General features: G+C 33.7%; 1 protein-coding gene across 3 annotated transcripts in view; it reads right to left on the bottom strand.

The window, feature by feature from the left end:
• Nucleotides 1-10,203: 10,203 nt before the first annotated feature.
• PHTF2 (putative homeodomain transcription factor 2) overlaps nucleotides 10,204-21,602 on the bottom strand; it is a 178,224-nt gene continuing 166,825 nt past the window's right edge. For all 3 annotated transcript variants that reach the window (XM_074268472.1, XM_074268473.1, XM_074268474.1), the window contains one exon: nucleotides 10,204-21,017. In XM_074268472.1, coding sequence (XP_074124573.1) covers nucleotides 20,997-21,017 — 21 coding nt within the window. In that variant the 3' untranslated portion in view covers nucleotides 10,204-20,996. The remainder of the gene's footprint in view (nucleotides 21,018-21,602) is intronic.

The raw sequence follows: 21,602 nt of genomic DNA, 5'->3' as shown, positions 1-21,602 counted from the left end.
CTTCATGAACCATAGCATTCTTCAGCATTTCTCAAAGTCTGTCTAATTTCATGTTCATTGTTCACTTTTTCAATTATTTCTATTCTTCAATATTTCTCAAGCTCTGTCCGGTTTCATGTTCATTGTTTTCATGACAGTATTCTTCCATCTCATCCTCTGCATTTCTTTTTCTTTTTGCTTTCAATCTTTCCCAACATCGAAGCCTTTTCTAATGAGACCTGTTTTCTCATTATGTGATCGAAGTATTGAAGCTTCAGCTTCAGTATTTGGCCTTCCAGTGAATAGCTTGATTTACATTCTTTAATTATTGACTGATTTGGTCTCCTTGCTGTCCAAGATACTCTCAAAAATCTTCTCTAATACCACAATTCAAAAGCATTGATTCTATGGTGCTCAGTTTTTCTTATAGTCCAATTCTCATAGCTATCCATTGTTACTGGAAAAAACATAATTTTAACTAAATGAACCTTTTGTGGCAAGGTAACAAGCAAGTATGCTGTCAAGATTTGCCATAGTTCCCTTTCAAAGAACATCTTTTAATTTCGTGGCTTCAATAATCATCTGCAATGATCTTTGAACCTAAGAATATAAAATCTAATACTGCTTCCATTTCTTCTCCCTGTATTTTTCAAGAAGTGATGGGACCAATTGTCACAATTTTTTTTTTTTAATATGTTTCAGGCCAGCTTTTACACTCTCTTCTTTCATCCTCATCAAGAGGCTTCTTAATTCATCTTTACTTTCTGTCATCAGAGTAGCATGGTCTGCATAACTGAGAATGTTGTGCTTATAACATAATGATTAAGGCTTAGGTTGGCTTAAATCCACTAACCAAAATTTTGCTAATTCTATACAGAGAATAATCGTGCAAGAATTTCTTATGCTCAGTATTGATTTGCTAGTGGAAATAGAGCCTTCCACAAGCATTCTTAACTATTTTTTTTTTTTTTTTGGTTACATAGATCCCTTTGGCAGTCTGGTGAAATCAATGGTTCACTTATCGGAATACTGTCTTTTAAATGTACACAATAAAATACAAAAGATTACAAAGAAAACTATGTGGAAATAGTTATAAATTTTTTTAAATATATGTATCTTTATTAGTGGTTTGAGAGTATGATGCATTGGAAATGCTGCTCAAATGTAAGATATTTTCCTCTAAAAGTCTGGAAAAAAGACCTGAAATTTTTTTCAGTTTAAAAATTCCGTTTAATTATATATATATATATATATATATATATATATATATATATATATATATATATATATATAATATGTAGACATTGACATAGATTTTTTTTTTAAAATCAAAAATAGAATAACAATATGGAACTTATTTCTCATGGAAACCAAAACCATTTCTTAATGTTTTGTTCAGCCCCCTTCTTTAAGAATTTTTTTAAACAAAGAATTGATTTTAGAGGTAGAATGGTAGAATGAGGTTTCATGAAAGGTCTCTTCTTCCAAAAAGTAGTAGAAGATTTTGCATGGTAAGCATTTATAGTTTATTGAATAATCCTTTTTCATCCAGTTATTCACTTTAATCACTTCCAAGTTATCTGAAAGTTATAACCCAACTGAAAATTTAATCTGATAAAGACTCCATATCCAGAGGTTATCTAATTCAGCCATTAATTGATTTGTGGTCTCTTTATGCCAACTTTTACTTTATGCCTCTATTGCATATATCAAATGAAAAGAAAAACTCAGAAAAAGGATCAATGAAATTTGGCAAAGATAAGAACATTTAAAATTGTGAACTGACCCTGAAATACAGCATCTGTATTTGGAGGAAAGAATATTCAGTATCTTGAAACTGTTGAGTAGAAAGCCTTGTATAAATTAAAGACTTAATTCCCAGAAACAAATTATACTAAATACAACAAAAAAGATCAATTCTTTCTAAAATTGGTACAATCTAGGAATTTGGATGGAAATACTAAACTTCTAAAAAATTATGGCATTACCAACATTGCCTTTATTTCTGTAGTCTTAAATTATGATTAGCATTTTAATAAAACACTTTAGAATTTACAAGTCACATTTCTCACAAAGAATTCTTATTGCTGAGGAAAATGAATTTCAGAGAGCTAATATATTGAACTGTCCAGGGTCCCAAAAGCTAGGCAAACGAAATGAAAGGGGTCTTAGTAATTATTTAATTCAGTCTTCTCACTTTAGAAATTATGAAACTAGAGCTGGGATGAGTCTAGCAATTTTAGTGCTTAAAAGACATCAGTAAATATATCTTCATGTCAACTGTGGTGGAAGGAAAGATTCCCATATTGTTTTCTAGGGAAAAGACAGACATCCTTGTGAGCTATACGATAAGACCACATGCATATGCTTGCCTACTGCTATGGAGGAACAGGGCTTAGGACAGAGTTCTCTTAGAATTAATTTTTTGTTATTCAATCGTTTTTCAGTTACATACTCTTACTAACCTCATTTGGGGTTTTCTTAAAGATACTGGAGTAGTTTCCCACTTCTTTCTTCATTTTCAAATGAGGAAATTGAGGCGAAATGCATGTGGTCAGCACACACATATGTATCCCTTCACATGTGCAATCTGGCCACATCCGTTTCTCTTCTCCCCTGAATGTGTGCTTTAGACTTGGTTTCCCTATGTGTGCACCCCTCAACAATGTGCCATGGTTGCAGTGTCCCCATGTATATACCTTTCCAAACATTCCCCCACCAATCCTGAGAGATGATAATTGAGTCTATGGGTGTTGATGAGATTAACAAAGCAAGACAGTATAAGGCAGGGCTTCTTAATGGGTTTTTTTCCCCCTGTCATGTATTCCTTTGGCAGTTAAACCTATGCCCTCTTCCCAGAATGTTTGTTGCCTGAATTCATAATTGAAGGAAATAATAAATTTCACATACTAAAGTTGTATTTTTTTCTCATCCAAATCAATTGACCTTCTGAGTTGGACTCCAAGTTAAGATCCTCTGCTTTAGTGGGAGGACCCACAGGACTTCGATAATACCTGTTATCAGTGTGGGCCAAGCGAAGATACAGAAAAGAAGACTGAAGAGAGGTAACTTCAGGAATGAAGAGAACCAGGAGAGAGGAGTCAGGAAGCCAGAGAGGAGAGAGTATTCATGTGAAGAAGATGATGACCAGGGTTGAAGGCTGCTCAAGGTTTTTCAGAGCAAGGAGTTCTGATACTAACTTTCTTTGGAGATATTTCATTGTACAGAGAGAGCCCCTCATAAAAGGAAAGGGGTCCCATGTCATTTAAAGAAAGGCTTCATGGAGCAAAGTCTTGCATGTAACGTGGGGTATTACCATGTAGATCAAAGGGAAGCAGAATAGCCATCTCTAACCTCATCTCTCCTTCCCTTTACTGTGAGACTATTTTCTGCCAAGAGTCAGAGAAAGGACTTAGGGTCAGAGACCACTCTGCTCTCCTCAGAGAGAGAGAGGAGACTGGCCTAAAACAATATCTAAATGTCCCCTTACATATTTCCCTCCTAAGAGATATGATGGATTTCAATCTAATTTCTGATTGCTACATTGATATTGGGAAAGAGGACCCCAAGTCCTATATCCAAGGCTTGATCCCTTTTCTACCAAATACCAATTCCATAATAAACACACAATAGAAATAGGAATGGAGCCAAACTGCAAATTAATCCATCTGTCTAAATCCTAACAAAACAGGAATCAAAGAAGGTATGCATAGAAAAATATATCTCAGACAATAGAGGGTGGAACTGCTTTTCTATTAGGAGTGAGATAACTCAGCTCAAGCAAGAGAGTTCTAATTTCACTCTAGGGGTAACACCCTTTCATCTCCAAGATATCAAACTAGGGATAGAAACACAATGGAGATTACCAGCTCCTCTTGTCTTCTCAGTCTTTTCTTCCAGCAACCCGAAATGAAATTGTTCCACCATTTCTTTTGAAGACACTAAGAATGTCCTAAATGACTTAAAGCTTAATAAGATCCAAAGAAGACTGATGTTCTTCCCCTCCAAGTCCACCCCATTCCTTACTCAGGACAGGTCAGTTATTTCTACAAGTGAGGGGAGTTCCATAGCAAAGGGCTTTAGGACAAGGGCTGCAATTGCAGGCGTTTGCTTTGGACTAATTCTGTTCTCTGGCTAGCTATTAAAAGTAAACACACTGCTATGTACTCTGGAGCTATGGTTGCAGGGAATTTAGATCCAAAAGGTATTTTGATCATGGGGACTGTACTTCAATTCATATGACTGAATCAGTGTTCTTGGAGATTGGGGGCATTTAATTTCACTTGCCTGGGTATCAGAAGCCTTTTTTTTTTTTTTTTTTTAGCCAAGTAGCTGCTGCTGTAGTTCTTTCTTTCTCCAAGAGCAAGTTGCAGTTTTTATTAGGAAGGGTAGGGGATTTCCATTCTCCTAAGTTACAATAACAAGAAAGCTAAAAAGCAGGGCTTGAACACTGGCTCATGTGTTCGTTCTTCTTACAACTTTTCCCTTTTTTAAATTAATTTTTTATAATTATAACATTTTTTGACAGTTCATATGCATAGGTAATTTTTTACATTATCCCTTGTACTCCCTTCTGTTCCGAATTTTTCCCCTCCTTCCCTCCACCCCCTCCCCTAGATGGAGGGCATTCCCATATATATTAAATATGTTATAGTATATCCTAGGTACTATATATATATATATATATGTGCAGAAGCGAATTTTGTTGTTGTTGTTATTGCAAAGGAAGAATTGGATTTGGAAGGTAAAAGTAACCTGGGGAGAAAAACAAAAAAATGCTAACAGTTTACACTCATTCCCAGTGTTCCTTCTCTGGGTGTAGCTGATTCTGTCCATCACTGATCAATTGGAATTGGATTAGCTCTTCTCTGTGTTGAAGATATCTACTTCCATCAAAATACATCATCATATAGTATTGTTGTTGAAGTGTATAATGATCTCCTAGTTCTGCTCGTTTCACTCAGCATCAGTTGCTGTCTCTCCAAGCCTCTCTGTATTCATTCTGTTGGTCATTTCTTACAGAACAATAATATTCCATAACATTCATATACCATAATTTACCCAACCATTCTCCAATTGATGGGCATCCATTCATTTTCCAGTTTCTAGCCACTATGAAAAGGGCTGCCACAAACATTTTGGCACATACAGGTCCCTTTCTCTTCTTTAGTATTTCCTTGGGATATAAGCCCAGTAGTAGCACTGCTGGATCAAAGGGTATGCACATTTTGATAACTTTTTGGGCATAATTCCAGATTGCTCTCCAGAATGGTTGGATTCTTTCACAACTCCACCAACAATGCATCAGTGCCGCAGTTTTCCCACATCCCCTGCAACATTCATCATTATTTGTTCCTGTCATCTTAGCCAATCTGACAGGTGTGTAATGGTATCTCAGAGTTGTCTTAATTTGCATTTCTCTGATCAATAGTGATTTGGAACACTTTCATATGAGTGGAAATAGTTTCAATTTCATCATCTGAAAATTGTCTGTTCATATCCTTTGACTATTTGTCAATCTTTTAAGAATTTAGATGCTGCACTACTTGGTGTGTATATGTTTAATATTGATGCTGCTTCATTATCTATGCTACCCTTTAGCAAGATATAATGCCCTTCCATATCTCTTTTAATTAGATCAATTTTTGTTTTTGCTTGATCTGAGATGAGGATGGCTACTCCTGCTTTTTTGGCTTCAACTGAGGCATAGTAGATTCTGCTTCACCCTTTTACTTTTAGTTTGAATATATCACCCTGTTTCAAGCGTGTTTCCTATAAACAACATATAGTAGGATTCTGACTTTTAATCCAGTCTGCTAACTGCTTCCTCTTTATGAGGGAGTTTACCCCATTCACATTTATGGTTAGAATGACTAATTCTATATTGCTTGCCATCCTGTTAACCTCTGCTTATGCTTTTCTCCTTTCCTTCTCTCTCACCCCTCCTCCCCAGTATTAAACTTGTAAGCACAGCCCTCCCTTTTTAGTATCCCTCCCCCACCTTAAAGTTCCTCCCTTTATTTTACCCCTTTTCCTCACAATTTCTGTATTCCCTTCCCCTTAGCTTACTCCTTCCCTCTCACTTTTCAATGAAGTGGGAGAAGGTTCTCCATAAATCGAATATGTCTATTGATACACACTATGTTCATCCCCCTCCTTTCTTTCTCTCAGATATAATAGGTTACCTTTGCCTCTTCATGAGATGTAGTACCACCACTTTATCCTTTTTTATGACATAATTTCCTTTCCACCTCTGGTTTCTAGGACAAATTGTACATGTGTTCTTTACATATCTTTATGGCAGAAATATAGTTCTCAAGATTTCTTTTTACCTTTTTAAAAATCTCTTGAGTTCTGTACTTGAAGATCAAACGTTTTGTGTAGATCTGGTTTTTTCATCGAGAATAGATGGAATTCATTTATTTCATTAAATGTCCATCTTCTTCCCTGGAAAAGGATGCTCATTTTTGCTGGGTAAGTTATTCTTGGCCACATACCAAGTTCCTTAGCCTTTTGGAATATCATATTCCAGGCCCTTTGTTCCTTTAATGTGGACGCTGCTAGATCCTGGGTTATCCTTATTGTGGATCCTCCATATCTGAATTGCTTTTTTTCTAGCATCTTCCAATATTTTTTCCTTTGTCTGATGGTTCTTGAACTTGGCCACTATATTTCTTGGTGTTTTGATTTTAGGGTCCCTTTCAGTAGGTGATCGATGAATGTCTGGGTAGTTCTCTTTGATAATTTCCTGGAAAATAGTGTCCAGGCTCTTTTTTTTCTCTCATCTTTCAGGGAGTCCGATTATTCTCAAATTGTCTCTCCTGGATCTGTTTTCCAGTTATTCATTTCTACTAGTTCAAGTCTAATTTTTAATGATGTATTTTCTTCACTCACTGTACTGAGTCTGGGCTCTGAGAGTGCACTGAGTCAGTCCAGGTGGGGGTTGGGGGTGGCTGGGCTCCGAGAGACGCTGGCTTTCTTGGGTTTTATTCTTTATCTCCAGTGTTTACACCTTCTCTGCTGCTCCTGGCTTGCTGCCAAGATGGAGTATGCACACTGGGTTAAAGGTCATTTCACAGAAACGGCAGAGATCACACCCCTCTCCCCTCCAGGTCTGAGCTGTGTGAGCTGCCTGCCTTGCTCTCGCTACTTGCCCTCAGTCTGCGCCCAGTCTGTTCGTCCCCTCCTCCAAGCAAACACAGACTTTTTCTGGCGAATTTCAAGGATGTCTTCTGTTGGTGATTATTTGTGGGGTTTTTTTTTACCAGTCAAGCATTAATTCTGAAGCTTGTCATGAAGTAAGTTCTGAGAGAAAACGGGAGCTCAAGCAGCTGTACGCCTCCTCGCTGCCATCTTGGCCAGAAGTCTTTCCCCCCCCTTTTTTTTTTAATGGAGGATTTTTTTTTTCCTTTTTTTTTTTTTTTAAATGGAGGATATGAGGGATGGAGATTGTTGTTAGGAATGCCAGATTACTACTCTTCCTCCAAACCACTCCCTTAAAACTCATTTCTTCTTCCAAGGCCTGCTATAACTGTGTTCTACTGATGAACACTTAGGGGAAGAGAAAGGGGTTAAATTTCACAGATGCCAGTCATCTGACAGGTTATATAATTTCTCTTTATACCGGTAGGGCAGGAAGTGTCATTTGTGTGTACTGTCAGCTTACAACGAAGATCAACAGGGTCTCTGGGTGTATAACTATTGCCAAAAAAGAAACTAAAAACCATCTTTACATTATGTAAACATGAAACAAAGGCTGCTAAAAATAGATACTAAATTTGTTCTAGTCACCACTGTTCCCTTCACAATTTTCAATCATTAGCCTGACAGATAACTTTATTAGCAGTATTTCCTATATGTGTTGAGTTCTCCCCCCAACTCCACTCCACTAGCTTTTCTATGATATAGTTATCATGAACTTGGGACTTCCTCTTTCAAGAACCAAACCAAAAAGAACACTAGAGTGGCAGGCAGAAGAGCTGGTAGTAAAATTATGTGACTGAGCAATTCACTTAATTGTTCAGAATCCCAGTTTCCTAATTTGTAAAATAAGAGGGTTAGACTATTACTTTTAAGTTCCCATCCAATTCTAATATTCAAAATAAATGACTTCTGCCTTTTTTCATTCCCATCTTCTCTCTTATTTTCCCTCCCCTTCTAGATATGATCTACTTATGCAAAGCAATTAGTAGCAGAGAGTGATTCTGGAAATTAAATTCCCATACACCTAGCTCTTTAGATGAATTTTGAAAAAAGATTAAGAAAAAGGAAGCAATGTCAAACTCGAGAGCCCTACTATACATGTTCTGCCATTTCCTTTGCAAGACCATGATGGCGATATGGGAATTAAAGAGACATAGAAGCTTGTCAAAAATGGAAAAAGAATTATTTAAGTAATCCTTTCTAAATCATGACTGACTTTCCTTTATAAAATTTAACAATACTCAAATAGATCTGTGAACTTATCAGTTTGAATATTCACTATACCAATTTATATTACATCCAACTATTCATGTTTACATATCCCATTTAGTTTTTTCTCCACATTTTTACCATAATGGGGTCTATTCTACATGCTGAACATGTTATGTTCTCTTCTTTGTGTTTCCTGCCAGTGGAACTGGGATATCTACCTGTTATCTTTTGCTCTCATCATGTTATTAGCTGATCTAATTTTTTTGATTCTATATTTCCTTGTCTCTTACTTCATTGTTTTTATAATGTCTTTGTTATATTTTCACCAGCTCTCATCCATCAACTTGTCCACAGAACTGTTTTATTTATGTATTTGTTTCTGCTGAGGCAATTAGAGTTAAGTAACTTGCCCAGGATCACACAGCCAGGACATGTTAAGTGACCGAGGTCAAATTTGAACTCAGGTCCTCCTGACTTCAGGGCTGGTGCTCTATGCACTGCACCACCTAGATGCCCCTTAACTGTACTAATTCTTTGGAGGCTATGGGGTTCCTTGACTCATAGGCATATACTACTGGCAAAATACTGGTATTAAAAAGATGGACTTGTGTTTCTGGAAGAAGTTTAGATCATCAAAGGAACTTTATAATTTCCTAAAGGCAATTCAGCTCTCTCTCTCGCCATCTCATTTCTGAACTCAATCTAGTTCTCTTTTGTATTCTCAGATAAATAAATAAGTAAATCTATCTATCATATATTTATATATCCATCCATCCATTCACTGGAAGAAGAATGTAATAGATGGTAACTGAATGTCACAAAATGAGTTCAACCACTAATTTTTTTTTTATTTTGTTAAATAATTTGCAAGTACATGTAAAAAAATTGAGTTTGAAAATCTCTCCCTCTCTCTTATTGCACATTGCTTCTTGAGAAAGCAGAAAGATAATCAATTATGTATTCAATATCATTCATACAGAACATTTTTCCATGTAAACCATGTTACAAAAGAAAACAGACCCAAAAAATGTAATAATGAGAATAAAAGAAAAATATATTTCAATCTGCACTAAGGTCATCAATTCTCTGGTTGGAAGTAGAGATAGCATTTTTTCATCATGGGTTCTTTGGAATCGTCTAGGATCATTTTCTTGGTTGGATTAAGTAAGCCTTTCACAGTTGATCATCCTTATAACATTGCAGTTACTACATAAAAGATTTTCCTGATTTTACTCACTTTACTTTGCATGAATTCATTTAACTCTTCCCAAAATCTTCTGAAAACATTCTGCCCCTCATTTTCTTTAGGATAGTAGTATTCCATCACAATTATATACAACTTATTCAGTTATTTCCCAATTAAAGGGATTTCCCCAATTTCCCACCACAAAAAAGAGTTACTGTAAATATTTTTATACAAATAAGTCGTTTACCCCTTTTTAATCTCTTTGAGATACAACCCTAGTAGTAGTAATAATATTAAGAGAAAGAGTATATATACTTTTATAGTTCTTTAGGCATAGTTCCAAATTGTTCTCCAGAATAGCTGAAATAGTTCACAACACTATTAACAATGCAGTAGTGTTCCAATTTTTACATCCCCTTCAATACTTGTCATTTTTCTTTTCTGCCACATTAGTCAATCATCTGATAAGTGCTGAGGTATCACAAAGTTGTTTTAATTGGCATTTCTCTAACCGGTAGTGCTTTAGAGCATCTTCAATGTGCATAGACAACTTTGATTTCTTCCTCTGAAAACTGTTTGTTCATAACCTCTGACCATTTATTGACAGGAATGAATATCTCTTGTTTTTGTAAATTATGTTCTCCATATATATAAAAAATGAGGATTTTTATTAGAGAAACTTGCTGTAAGATTTTCCCTAGTTTCCTGTTTTCCTTAATTTTTGATGCATCAATATTGTTTGTGCAAAAGCCTTTTAATTGCATATGTTCAAAATTATCTATTTTACTTCCTATGATCTTTTCTATTTCTTGTTTGGTCACAGAATATTCCTTTATCCATAGATGTGATGGGTACTTTCCCCCATGCCACCCTCATTTACTTATATCATTCTTTATGTCCAAATCATTTATCCATTTTTATAATGGTACACAGTGAGAGATGTTGGTTTATGCTCAATTTCTACCAAACTGCTTTCCAGTTTTCTCAGCAATTTTTGTCAAATATTGACTTTTTAACTTTTAAACCTTGGATTTTGTGGAATTTATCACACATCTGATTACTATGGCTATTTATTACTACGTATTATATACTTAAATCTATTTCCACTGATCTATTACTCTATTATTATTTCTTAGCTAGCATCAGATTGTTTTAATGATTACAACTTAGTTTAAAATCTGGAACTACTAGGCTGCCTTCCTTTATTTTTCGCCCCCAGATCTCTTTAGTAAGGTTTCTACCTCTGTAAAAGAAATCTCTTGTGGTCTGGTATAGCACCAAATAAGTAAATTAGGTAGAAAGGTAATTTTTATTAATTTATTATCAGCCTCCTCATAAGCAATTGCTTATTATATTATGTTAATTATATATAGTTTTCCTAATATTAAATTAACCTTGCATTTCTAGTATAAACTGCACCTGGTCATAGTGTGTGATCTTTGTATTATATAAATTGTTATAATCTTGCTAGTGTTTTATTTAAATTTTTTGCATCAATATTTGCTAAGGAAATCAGTCTGTACTTTTTTGTGGTTGTTGTTCTCCCAATTTTAGGTATCAAAAACATATTTGTGTTGTAAAAGATTTGGTTTTGTTGTTTAGTCATTTTCAATTATATTAGAACTCTTTGACCCCATTTGTTGTTTTCTTGCCAGATAATTTGCTCTTACTTTAATATTATTATGTAAATGTCTCTTCTCCTCTTTTCCCCTCCCTGCCCCCTACAGAGGGCTATCATTATTATTATTAGGTGTATATGTGTACACATATATACTACATATGTAAAATCACTCAATATATATTTTTAATTTTCCTACAAACACTTTTCTAGGGTAACTTGAATCCAAAGTTCCAAAACTACCAACTATAACCTTTTGGAATAAAAGTGTTTGTAAAGTGGGCACTACGTTATAATAGTGGCCTAAACTGTCTATGTCTGCCCAAAAATGGAAGAAATAGATGAGCAAATTGTAGCACATATGTGTAACTATTTATTGAACTAGAAAAACAAATGAGGAATTCAGAAACATGAGAATTATATAAAGTGCTGCTGAGTAAAACAAGTGTGTGTGTGTGTAGATATGTATATACATTACTACACATAAAACATATACCCAATAACTATCGCAAATTAATTTATATAAGTATAATCAATAAACATTTAAGCACCCAAGTTCAAATTACTGTACCAAACGTTACTTCTTATGACTAAAATGAGAGGTTATTCTAAATGATCTTTAAGATCCTTTCTAGTTCTAAATTTATGGTCCTATAATAGAACTAAAGTTATGCTTGTTTTTTGCTATTAAGATACATAAGCTATGAAGCTGATGAAAGATTTTGTAGGACAGAGAAATAAAAACTGGATAGAAATGAGGAAGTAACTTAAACCAGCTTTTCAGGAACTTTGGCATCTCTTACATTAATGCTTAACGACAGGGAAAGAGGTAATTTATAATTTTAAAAATGAAATTCTTATCATTTATCAAGTAATGAAATCCTGTTATATTAGGATGTCTGTCAACTAATTATCATTCAATTCAACAAACATTAAGGGTCTACTATGTGCCAGACACTGTGTTGAGTGCTGGGCATCCCATTTAGGTTGTGAGTCAGGGATTGGGAGGTTATTGGTATCCTGAATCTACAGAGTTCAAAGTCGTAAGTGAGTTGGGGAGATGTCTGTCTACTCCAAGCAGGTACAGATTTTCCCCTGGCAAAAGAGGAAGATGAGAATAATTTGAATAGCCATGAAGATAGACTGAAGCAAATGCTATGGAATGCTTAGAACTTGGTCATATACCAAAAACATCAGTTTCATCCACTACAAACCAGGTGTTTTGACTTGTTTTGCCATTGGTCTTCACTGACTCTGAAAGAGAAAATGAGACTGACTATTTTGCATAACTCAGCCTCACTTAAATACAATTCATGCACAAGATAAGACATCACCCTGTGATGTCATTGTCCTTTTGGAAAATGAAAGATGAACAATAACAACTCATTTATTCATCTGGTTCTGAGGATTTTTAGAGAGCTCATCAATGGTTTGTTCTCATTTTTTTTCCCAAAGATATGGTTCTTCTTTTTCTTCTGTAAATTTGGGCATTTTATATTTTTGTAAATATTCATACATTTCATTTACTTTTATCGTTATTGGTATTACATTCACTCCTACATTCTTGATATTAGTAATTTGGTTTTAGTCTTTTTCTATAATCAAATTAACCAATGATCTATTTATTGGTCTTTTTATAAAGCCAGCTCTTCTCTGTTAATTCAAAGGTTTTTATTTTCAATTTTGTTTAGCTCTCCTTTGATTTTCAAAATTTCTACTTTGGTATTTAATTGGGGGGGTTAATTTGTTCTTTTTCTAGTTTTGTTTTGTTTTGTTTTAATTTTAGGTACATGTCCAATTCATTGGTCTTTTCTTTTACTTATGTTTTAGAGATACAAAAATTCCCCTAAATGCTGCTTTGGCCACATTCCACAACTTTTAAAATGTCTCGTCATTTTCTTTAATGAAATTGATTGTTCCTATGATGTCTTTCTTGATCACTTTTTAGGATGATTACTTAGTTTTCAATTAATTATTACCCTATGTTTTCTCAGGTCTTCATTGAAAATGGTTTTATTACATTATGGTCTGAAAAAGGGTGCATTTAATATTTCTGCTTTTCCGTTTTTCATAATGAGATTTTTATACTGTAATACAGTAAATTTTTGTGAAAATGGCATGTATAGTTGAGAAAAAGGTTCCATTCTGTTTTCTCTAGAGATCTATCATACCTAACTTCTTTAAAATTTTGTTCATCTCTTTAATTTCTCATTTATTTTTATAGTTGTTATTTAGCCTTGAGAAGAAAAAGTTGAGGTCCCCTCTAGCATAGTTTTATTATTTTCTCCTATAATTCTTTCAATTTTTCCTTTAAAAATTTGTATGTCATGTCAATTGTTGCAGATGCTAAGTATTTATTTATATTGCTTCATTGTTTATGGTGCCTCCTAGCAGGATGAGTTTACCTGCTTATCACTTTTATTTAGGTCTCCTTTTGTTTTTCCTGAGTTTGTGATTACTACCCCCTTTTTTTTTTTACTTTAGCTGACAGCAGATTCTCAACTAGTCACTTATTTCAATTACATGTTTTCAACCATTTTTGTTGTAAATAATATATTGTTGGATTCTAGTTTTCAATCCAGTCTGCCATCCATTTCCATTTCATGGGTGAATTCTTCACATTCACAATTATGATTATTAAGTTGCATTTCCTTCCACCCTATTTTTTTTTCTTTTCATCTAGTCTCTCATCTAAAATGTTTTGCTTCTAACCATTGCCTTTTAAAAAAATCTACCTTCTCTTTTATAAGACCCCTCCACCAATACATACAATGTTCCCTTTGAACCAATTTATGCTTGAGATTTAAGTGTTCCCCAACTCTTCACCATTTTCTCCTCCACTATAAAAGCTCTTCTTTGCACAGATGATTTAAGTAAGATAATTTTCTCCACTCTTCCTCTTCCTTACCCCTTCTCCCAGGGCATTCTTCTTTCTTGTCTATCTATGTTCTTTTTACATTATCCTAATATAATCAACTCATCTATATGCCCTCTTTCTACTGCAGAATCCTTCTAACTGCTCTAAGGGAAAAAAATTTCTTAGAATCTACAATGTATCTTCTTCCAATATAGAAAGACAAAACAATTTAACCTTATTGATTCCCTTGTGATTTCTTTCATGTTTTACTTTTTTATGCTTCTCTTAGGTTTTGCATTTGAAGTTAAATTTTTTATTCTAGTCTTTTCATCAGAAATGCTTTAAAGTCCTTTATTTAATTAAATATTCATTTTTTCCCTTGAAAGTTTATACTTTCTTTGCTAAGTAGGTTATTCTCACTTGTAATCCCAGTTCTTAATTGCTAAATCTTGTGTAGTGCTGACTACGGCTCCATGGCATTTGAATGGTTCTTTCTGGCAGTTTGAATTATTTCCTTTTTGATCTCAGAGCTCTGCTATTTGACCATAGTATTCCTGGAAATTTCATTTTGGAATCTCTTTCAGGAAATGATTGGCCAACTTCTTTCAATTTCTATTTTATCCTTTGGTTTTAGGTTTTAGAATTTCAGAGCAACTTGTCTTGATAACTTCTTGAAATATGATGTCTATGCTCTTTATTTGATCATAGCTTTTCAAGTAGTCTAATCTTAATCAATTTTCCAGATCAGTTCTTTTTATGAAGAGATATTTTACATTTTTTCCTACTTTTTCATTCTTTTGACTTTGTCTTTTTGTTTCCTGATATCTCATGAAATCATTTTGTCAATTATTTTGTATGATGTAATTTTCTTCAGGAGAGGTGAAGGAGGATGGACAGTGTATTAAGCTTTGGATGTTTTTGCACTGTTTTCAAAACTGCTTCTGGAGATATGGAAGTTTTTGGTGCTACCAAGGTAGCACCTAGGGAAAGGTGTGGCCATTGCTCTCCTCTTCCTAGGAAGGATTTCTCTCTTATGAACAAAAATAATAATGCCTCCTTAGAACTCCTGTTCCCTCTTGACCAAAAGAACTCCTCATCATCACTAAACTGTGACTCAGAAAGGGGGAAGGCATCGAGTTGATAGTGCCCAGCCTCCATCCAGTGCTGCATCCAGCCACCAGAACAAGGGCCCTTGTAATGTCCCTCTGACCAATTCCCATGCCCTCTTGCATTGTCTGGCTTCAGTGTTCCCAAAGCTGTTGCTTCTTCTGTCACTACCACCTAGACCCGTTGCCAGTGTTTCATCCATGTAGGTTCTGGACAAGACTCTACTCTCATATCACAACTCTATTTCTGATCTCCCAAATTTTCTTGGGTGAGAAGAATTCAAATTCAGACTTAAAAATTACTAGATTTGGGGGCAGCTAGGTGACTCAGTGGATAGAACACAGCCCTGAAGTCAGAAGGACATGAGTTCAAATCTGGTCTCAGACACTTAACACTTCCTGGCGATGTGTCCCTGGGCAAGCCACTTAATCCCAATTGCCTTAGCAAAAAAAAAAAAATAATAATAATAAAAAATAAATTAAAAATTAAAAAAAAATAAAAATAAAAAATTACTAGATTTGTGAGCCTGGGAAGTCCTGTGTCTTGCAAGACTTTTGTCTGCCTCAGGTTTATAACTTGTAGAAGATGATGATAATAATAAAACTTATCTCCTAGGATTGCTGTAAAGATAAAACAAGATATTTGTAAAGCACTTTGCAAAACTTAAAGCACTATATAAATGCTGCCACCCACCACTAGCACTATCATCCCTATATTTCAAGGAATTTTGAATGATTTTGAGATATAATATATACCTTGTTGGAAGATAGGTTTTTAAAATTATATTTTAGCTTTGCTTAATCAGGTTTTTTTACATTGGCAAGCAGCATGCACAATGGGATCTTGTACTCTTTTATTCAATTTTGTGATGATGGATGGAGTCTCTTGTGTAATTTTGTTTCCAGAAGCCTGATTTTTCTCTACCTATACCCTCATCACAAATGCTTTCAATGTTTTTATAGAGGATTTCCATAAATATCTAACATGGATGGAAAAAAGGAGATAACTGTTAATTTCCACTTTCAGGGGCCAGGGAGGAAAGGGGGGAAGGAAAAGGAACTAATATGGGGGGAAGGAAAAGGAACTAATATAGTGTGAATTCTTTCTTCTGCCCACTTTGGCATTTTTCTTTCTTTATATCATTCATATAAAGTGATTCTCCAATACTTAGAGTGCAACAAGAAAATTTACACATATATATTATATCTAAATTATACTGTAACACATGTGAAATGTATGAGATTGCCTGTCATGTAGGGGAGGGAGTTGAGGGAGGGAGGGGAAAATCTGGAAAAATGAATACAAGGGATAATGTTATAAAAAAAATTACTCATGTATATATACTGTCAAAAAATGTATAATTATAAAATTAATAAAAAAATATAAAGTCATTCCACAAAATATCTTTGTATATTTGGTCTAGTAGTATACTGGATAGTAGCCTGAAATAGAGAAAATCTGGATTTGAATCTTGTCTCAAACTCTTACTAACTCTGTGATCCTAAGAAGGCTAATCTCACTAGCCTACTTTCTGCATCTGTAAAATGAAGAAGCTAATTTTAAGTTCTCTTTAAACTCTAATGTTCCTATAATCTTGCTGAGATTTTCCCCATCTTATTTTTATTTCTAAGCATGTGTGAGATTTATAAGAATTCAAATTTTATTGCTTCTGATTATGAATTTTATTTTCTGTTTGTTGTTTTCCCTTCCATTTCCATCTTTAGATGCCCTTTGAGATGACATGTTAAGTTTTTAAGTAATTTTACTGCATCTCTCTTTTAGGTGTTATTATCCATAATCTTTAATTATTCTTCTTAGAATCTTTAGGTAACAACTTTATATCTCATACAAATGTTTTTGGTATTTTTCTGCTTTTGGCCTACATTGTCAATCAAGTGTTTAATGATTAAGGCACTTTTTGATCTCCTTGTTACAACAACTAATCTCTATCAATTAAATGTTGATGTGAAATTATAGTCAGAGTTTATATTCATTATTCTATCCATTAACAAATTTACATTATTCCTAACTTGTTTGAATAGGGTAGGATTAAATTATTTCATTTGTATAGTTTATCTTACTTTGCTCTTTTGTACTGATTTTTCTTTTTTGAGATTTTTATCATGTTCTTCATAGAATTACTTTATCTGTGTCTTCATCCTCTATAATAGATGTGGATAGATTATAGTCAAGAGGGAACAGGAGCCTTAAGGAGGCATTACTACTTTTGGTAATAAGGGAGAAGCCCTTCCTGGGAAGAGGAGAGCAATGGCCATACCTTTCCCCAGGTGCTACCTTAGTAGCACCACCTCTATAATAGAGGTTATATGGAAGCAAAATATTAAGATTCCAAAAGTGCAGATAAATCGAAATTAATACCAAAGGTTTAACTAGAAATTTGCTAGATCTCTAAATTTAAATGCTCCTATTTGGTAATCAAAAACAATATGGCCTACATAGAAATATTATGTATATTTTTATTTGATAGTTGAATTCATTCTTAAAATGTTATTCCTTGAATCCATGTGACTTATTTAGCATCATAAAATATATTTTTGATAAATATGTCTTAAGCTGCAACAATGTAAAGCTCTACAGCATGAGGCCATTTCTAGAATTTTATATAAAATTTTCATGAGAATATGTCAAATCCAGACTTTTTATAACCAATATGTCCTATGAAAACATTTCTCACTGCATTTGGGTACATAAAAATTATTACTATAATTCCTTTGTTTACCTCTCCAAGAAGAACCTGGAATTATCCAGGTTTTACCTATTAACATCCTTTTTCTTCAAGTTTTGTTTACAACACAAATAGAAAAAAAATTATAGGAGATGGATTTCGCATACTAATATGTCAACTTGTTACTCCATGGGACAACAAATCATATTTACAGTGCCAAGTGCCAAGCTAAAGTTTTTAGTTTTGCTATTCAGGTCGATTTTGCTTTCTTAAAATATGGTATGCAGGGGGTTTTATGTTGTTGTTTCACCATGCTTTAAGAGCCTGATGAGACTGCTTTTATAGTAGTTATCTGTGTTTCTTCTCTTTTGGCTTTACTGATATTTCTTCTGTATTACTGAATTTTAAATTCATTTCTGCTTTCTTTTTCAGGTGCTCACTGATTTTTAAGCCTTCCCAACTTCTGTTATAGGTCTATTATTTTTATTTACAACATCCATTTCATAGAAATGTTGCTTTTAATTCTCTTTTTTCTGGCCTCATGAGAATTTAGAATATCTTCTCACTCTTAAGTGGGCTTCTTTTGGTCCCAATAATGACAATTACCAAGCTAACGTCAATGCAGTCAAAGAAAACTGGTTGAGAATGAGTTTTTAAAAATTACTACCATTTTTTCATACCATCAGCCACAGATTTCTTTATTTTAAACTTACTCCAACTTTCAGTTACAATATATGTGGCAAAAAAAACCTGACAAACAAAAGAAAACAGAAAGAAAGATAGCTAACACACAATATCTGCCACATTTTCACTTACCTCTATTTTTAACCTGTTTTTCCTATGTTATGGGATATGTAACAATTTTCTTATATTAATGATATATTTAATGGCAACAACTTAAATTTTCCCCTTCCAATGGCAGACTAAAATTATTTGAAATGACAAATTGTTATATTATTGCCCTTTTGCTGCCAATGTTAGTGACATAATCCAACAGATGAATAAAAAATTGTTCAGAAATGAACTGAACTTAATAACTCATCTCCCAATTTCAATTCTAAAACAGACTTTCTTAAATCAGCATATTCAACATTTAAGTTTCTCAAAAATACTTCAACTCTGAAATTAAAGGTTTTGTTTTTGAGATATAAGTCTCACTTTTACCTCCAACAGAACTCATGCTGTACTTTTTTTTCTCAAAATATATTCTGTGCAAAATGTAAGTTCCGTGTAGGTTTGTACCTTATTTTTGAAAAGTTGTTTATAAAATATAATCCTAAAAACAATTCCAACAAGAGACAACAGAGGCAGAAGAAACATATCATAATTTTTCACATGAGAAACTAAATATGTTCTTAAAGCTCCAGTAATACATTCCTTCAAAAAATCAGAATGCACTTTGGTCATTATTAAACTTATTAGTACACAGGCAAATTTTTAAAAATGCTTACTTGTTGTTTACTATAAGTAGTGTATACCACACAATTTGAGGTTAAATTACCCCCAAGCCTACTAATTGTATGGAATGATAAGAACAAAAACATGTCTACATGGTTCTACTCTTTAACACAGCTTGAAATGAAGTTATGATTTGGGTAAATACTGAACTAAATATATCAATCTCAAATGAATAATTTATAAATTACAATGTTAAAGTTCCTAAAAACTGTAAAGGTTTGAATATATTTAACATGATGGGCTTGGCTAAAACAAGATTTTTATTTCTTTCAAACAATTCCTGGTTTAGGGCAAATATGCAGTTTTCAGAAAATTCATTTAGTCATAATTTGTTATACAAATACAACAACCTTAAATCAAGCTTCAACAAGACAACCACCAAGTTAACTCCACCTGTGTAATATGACAATAAGATAAAGTACTAGATTTGACACTTGTGGAAAAATCAATTTTCTAAAAGAATTATATCTCTAAATAGCCCTTATATCAATGAAAAAGGGAGTTGTATATCTTATATGAAATTTAAAGGATAAAGTTTGTAAAAACTGTATTTTTTTATTTTTATATGGTTCTAGGAATATATATGTGTGCATCTATATGTGTATGTATAGACACAAACACACACATATATAACATCTTTTATGAGTATTTATCCTTAGATTGTTCATTTGAGTGTGGTATAAATGGCATATGCTATAGTGTATCATGGGAAAAAAATCTATTTTACTTGAGTAAACATAAGGTACTTTAGTAAAATCAAGAGGCACTTCACTTGTGAGATGAGTATATTATACCTCACTCAAAAGGATACCATATCATTCCCCTGTACACTATAACATATTCCATATAAAAGATACACATTAAAAGTAATAATTTTAAAAAGTGCACATTTTGAGCATGCACAGTTGGAGCTGTGCAAACAGCCCAGTGTTTCAAATAAATATAATTATTACTAGTTAATTTTTATCAAAATACCTTACGGCATTGTAACCATTTACAATTATTGCTCTATTAAGAGTTTTATCATCAAAGAGCACTTGTTGACCTGTTTTATATAATACCATATTAATTAATACTGAAGGGTGCTTAAACTGCAGCTTAATCAGGTTAGATCCTGGCATCATTCCAAATGTAAAATACAGAGAAAACTGACTGGATCTAGAAAGTGCTCTAACACAATAAATAAATCATTCAGCTATTTCTGTCAACCTTGCAATTCTTGCTCACAACAATTGTCTATTCTGAATGAATCAGAATGTTATGTTTTATGCTTACAGAAACATTATAAATCATTTAAATGTAAAAAAATTTTGTTCTAATGTAAGGCAAGTTCACTCTACCTATGAGGAAACAATTCTCAGCACTGACTTCTATATTCTGGATGTTAGCAACTGACTATGAACTATTACCAGGATCTCAAGTACATGGATATCAGTTTTTATCACCCTTTCAATAACTAGATATATCAATGTTTGAAAATAAAAAATAAAGACTTAAGTGTAAAAACAGTGAAAAGATAAAAATAAATATAACAATTGCACAAGACAGTCAGATGTAAACACTTCAAATTTCTAAGCTACATCCTTTAAGGAGACAGTAGCTTCTGAAGCTCAGATTCAGTGACTGCTTTGAGACAGCATAGTCAGTACTCTTGTTTCAGAAAACTGGATGAGGCTTTTTCTCTACATTGTCATGATTTGATCTTCCAGAGCTAAAAAGAAACAATACAGTGTCAGAGAACATTCAAGTTATTAAGTCAGATTTACAGAGTAGTTATCAATCACAATCTTCTCTAAAATTCTTCATTCTCACCTCTCTTTCAAGGTAGGCCATACAATCATCATGGGAGAAGACGACCTTTTGGGAAAGGGCAATTGGGGTTAAGTGACTTGCCTGTGGTCATATAGCTAGTGTCTGAGGTTGGATTTGAACTCACTCCTCTCCTGACTCCAGGGCCAGTGATCTATCCACTGTGCCATTCATAGAGGACAAAGAATTCATCGTTAGGCCTGCATTCAAATCCTATCTCTGACACCTACTAACACAGTAACCTTACACAGCTTTCAAAGTCTTGATACCCTCAAAGAACAGCTCTAGAGATGGATTTAGAGAGAAAGTTTCCTTATTAAAGTTCCTATACCAGTAAAACCACAAGTATGTAAAAAAAAGAAAAATCTCTCTTAAAAAGGTTGCAATTATTCTGGTTAATTTAAAAATGTAAAATAGTTTTAGCCTCCCTCCCCCCCAAAAAAAATTTTCGTGAGGGAGGGAGAATTGTAAAAATCTTTCCTTTAAA

This window comes from Sminthopsis crassicaudata, chromosome 5 (assembly GCF_048593235.1).
Source record: "Sminthopsis crassicaudata isolate SCR6 chromosome 5, ASM4859323v1, whole genome shotgun sequence".
NCBI lineage: Eukaryota > Metazoa > Chordata > Mammalia > Dasyuromorphia > Dasyuridae > Sminthopsis > Sminthopsis crassicaudata.
This window is presented reverse-complemented; position numbering and strand designations above follow the sequence as displayed.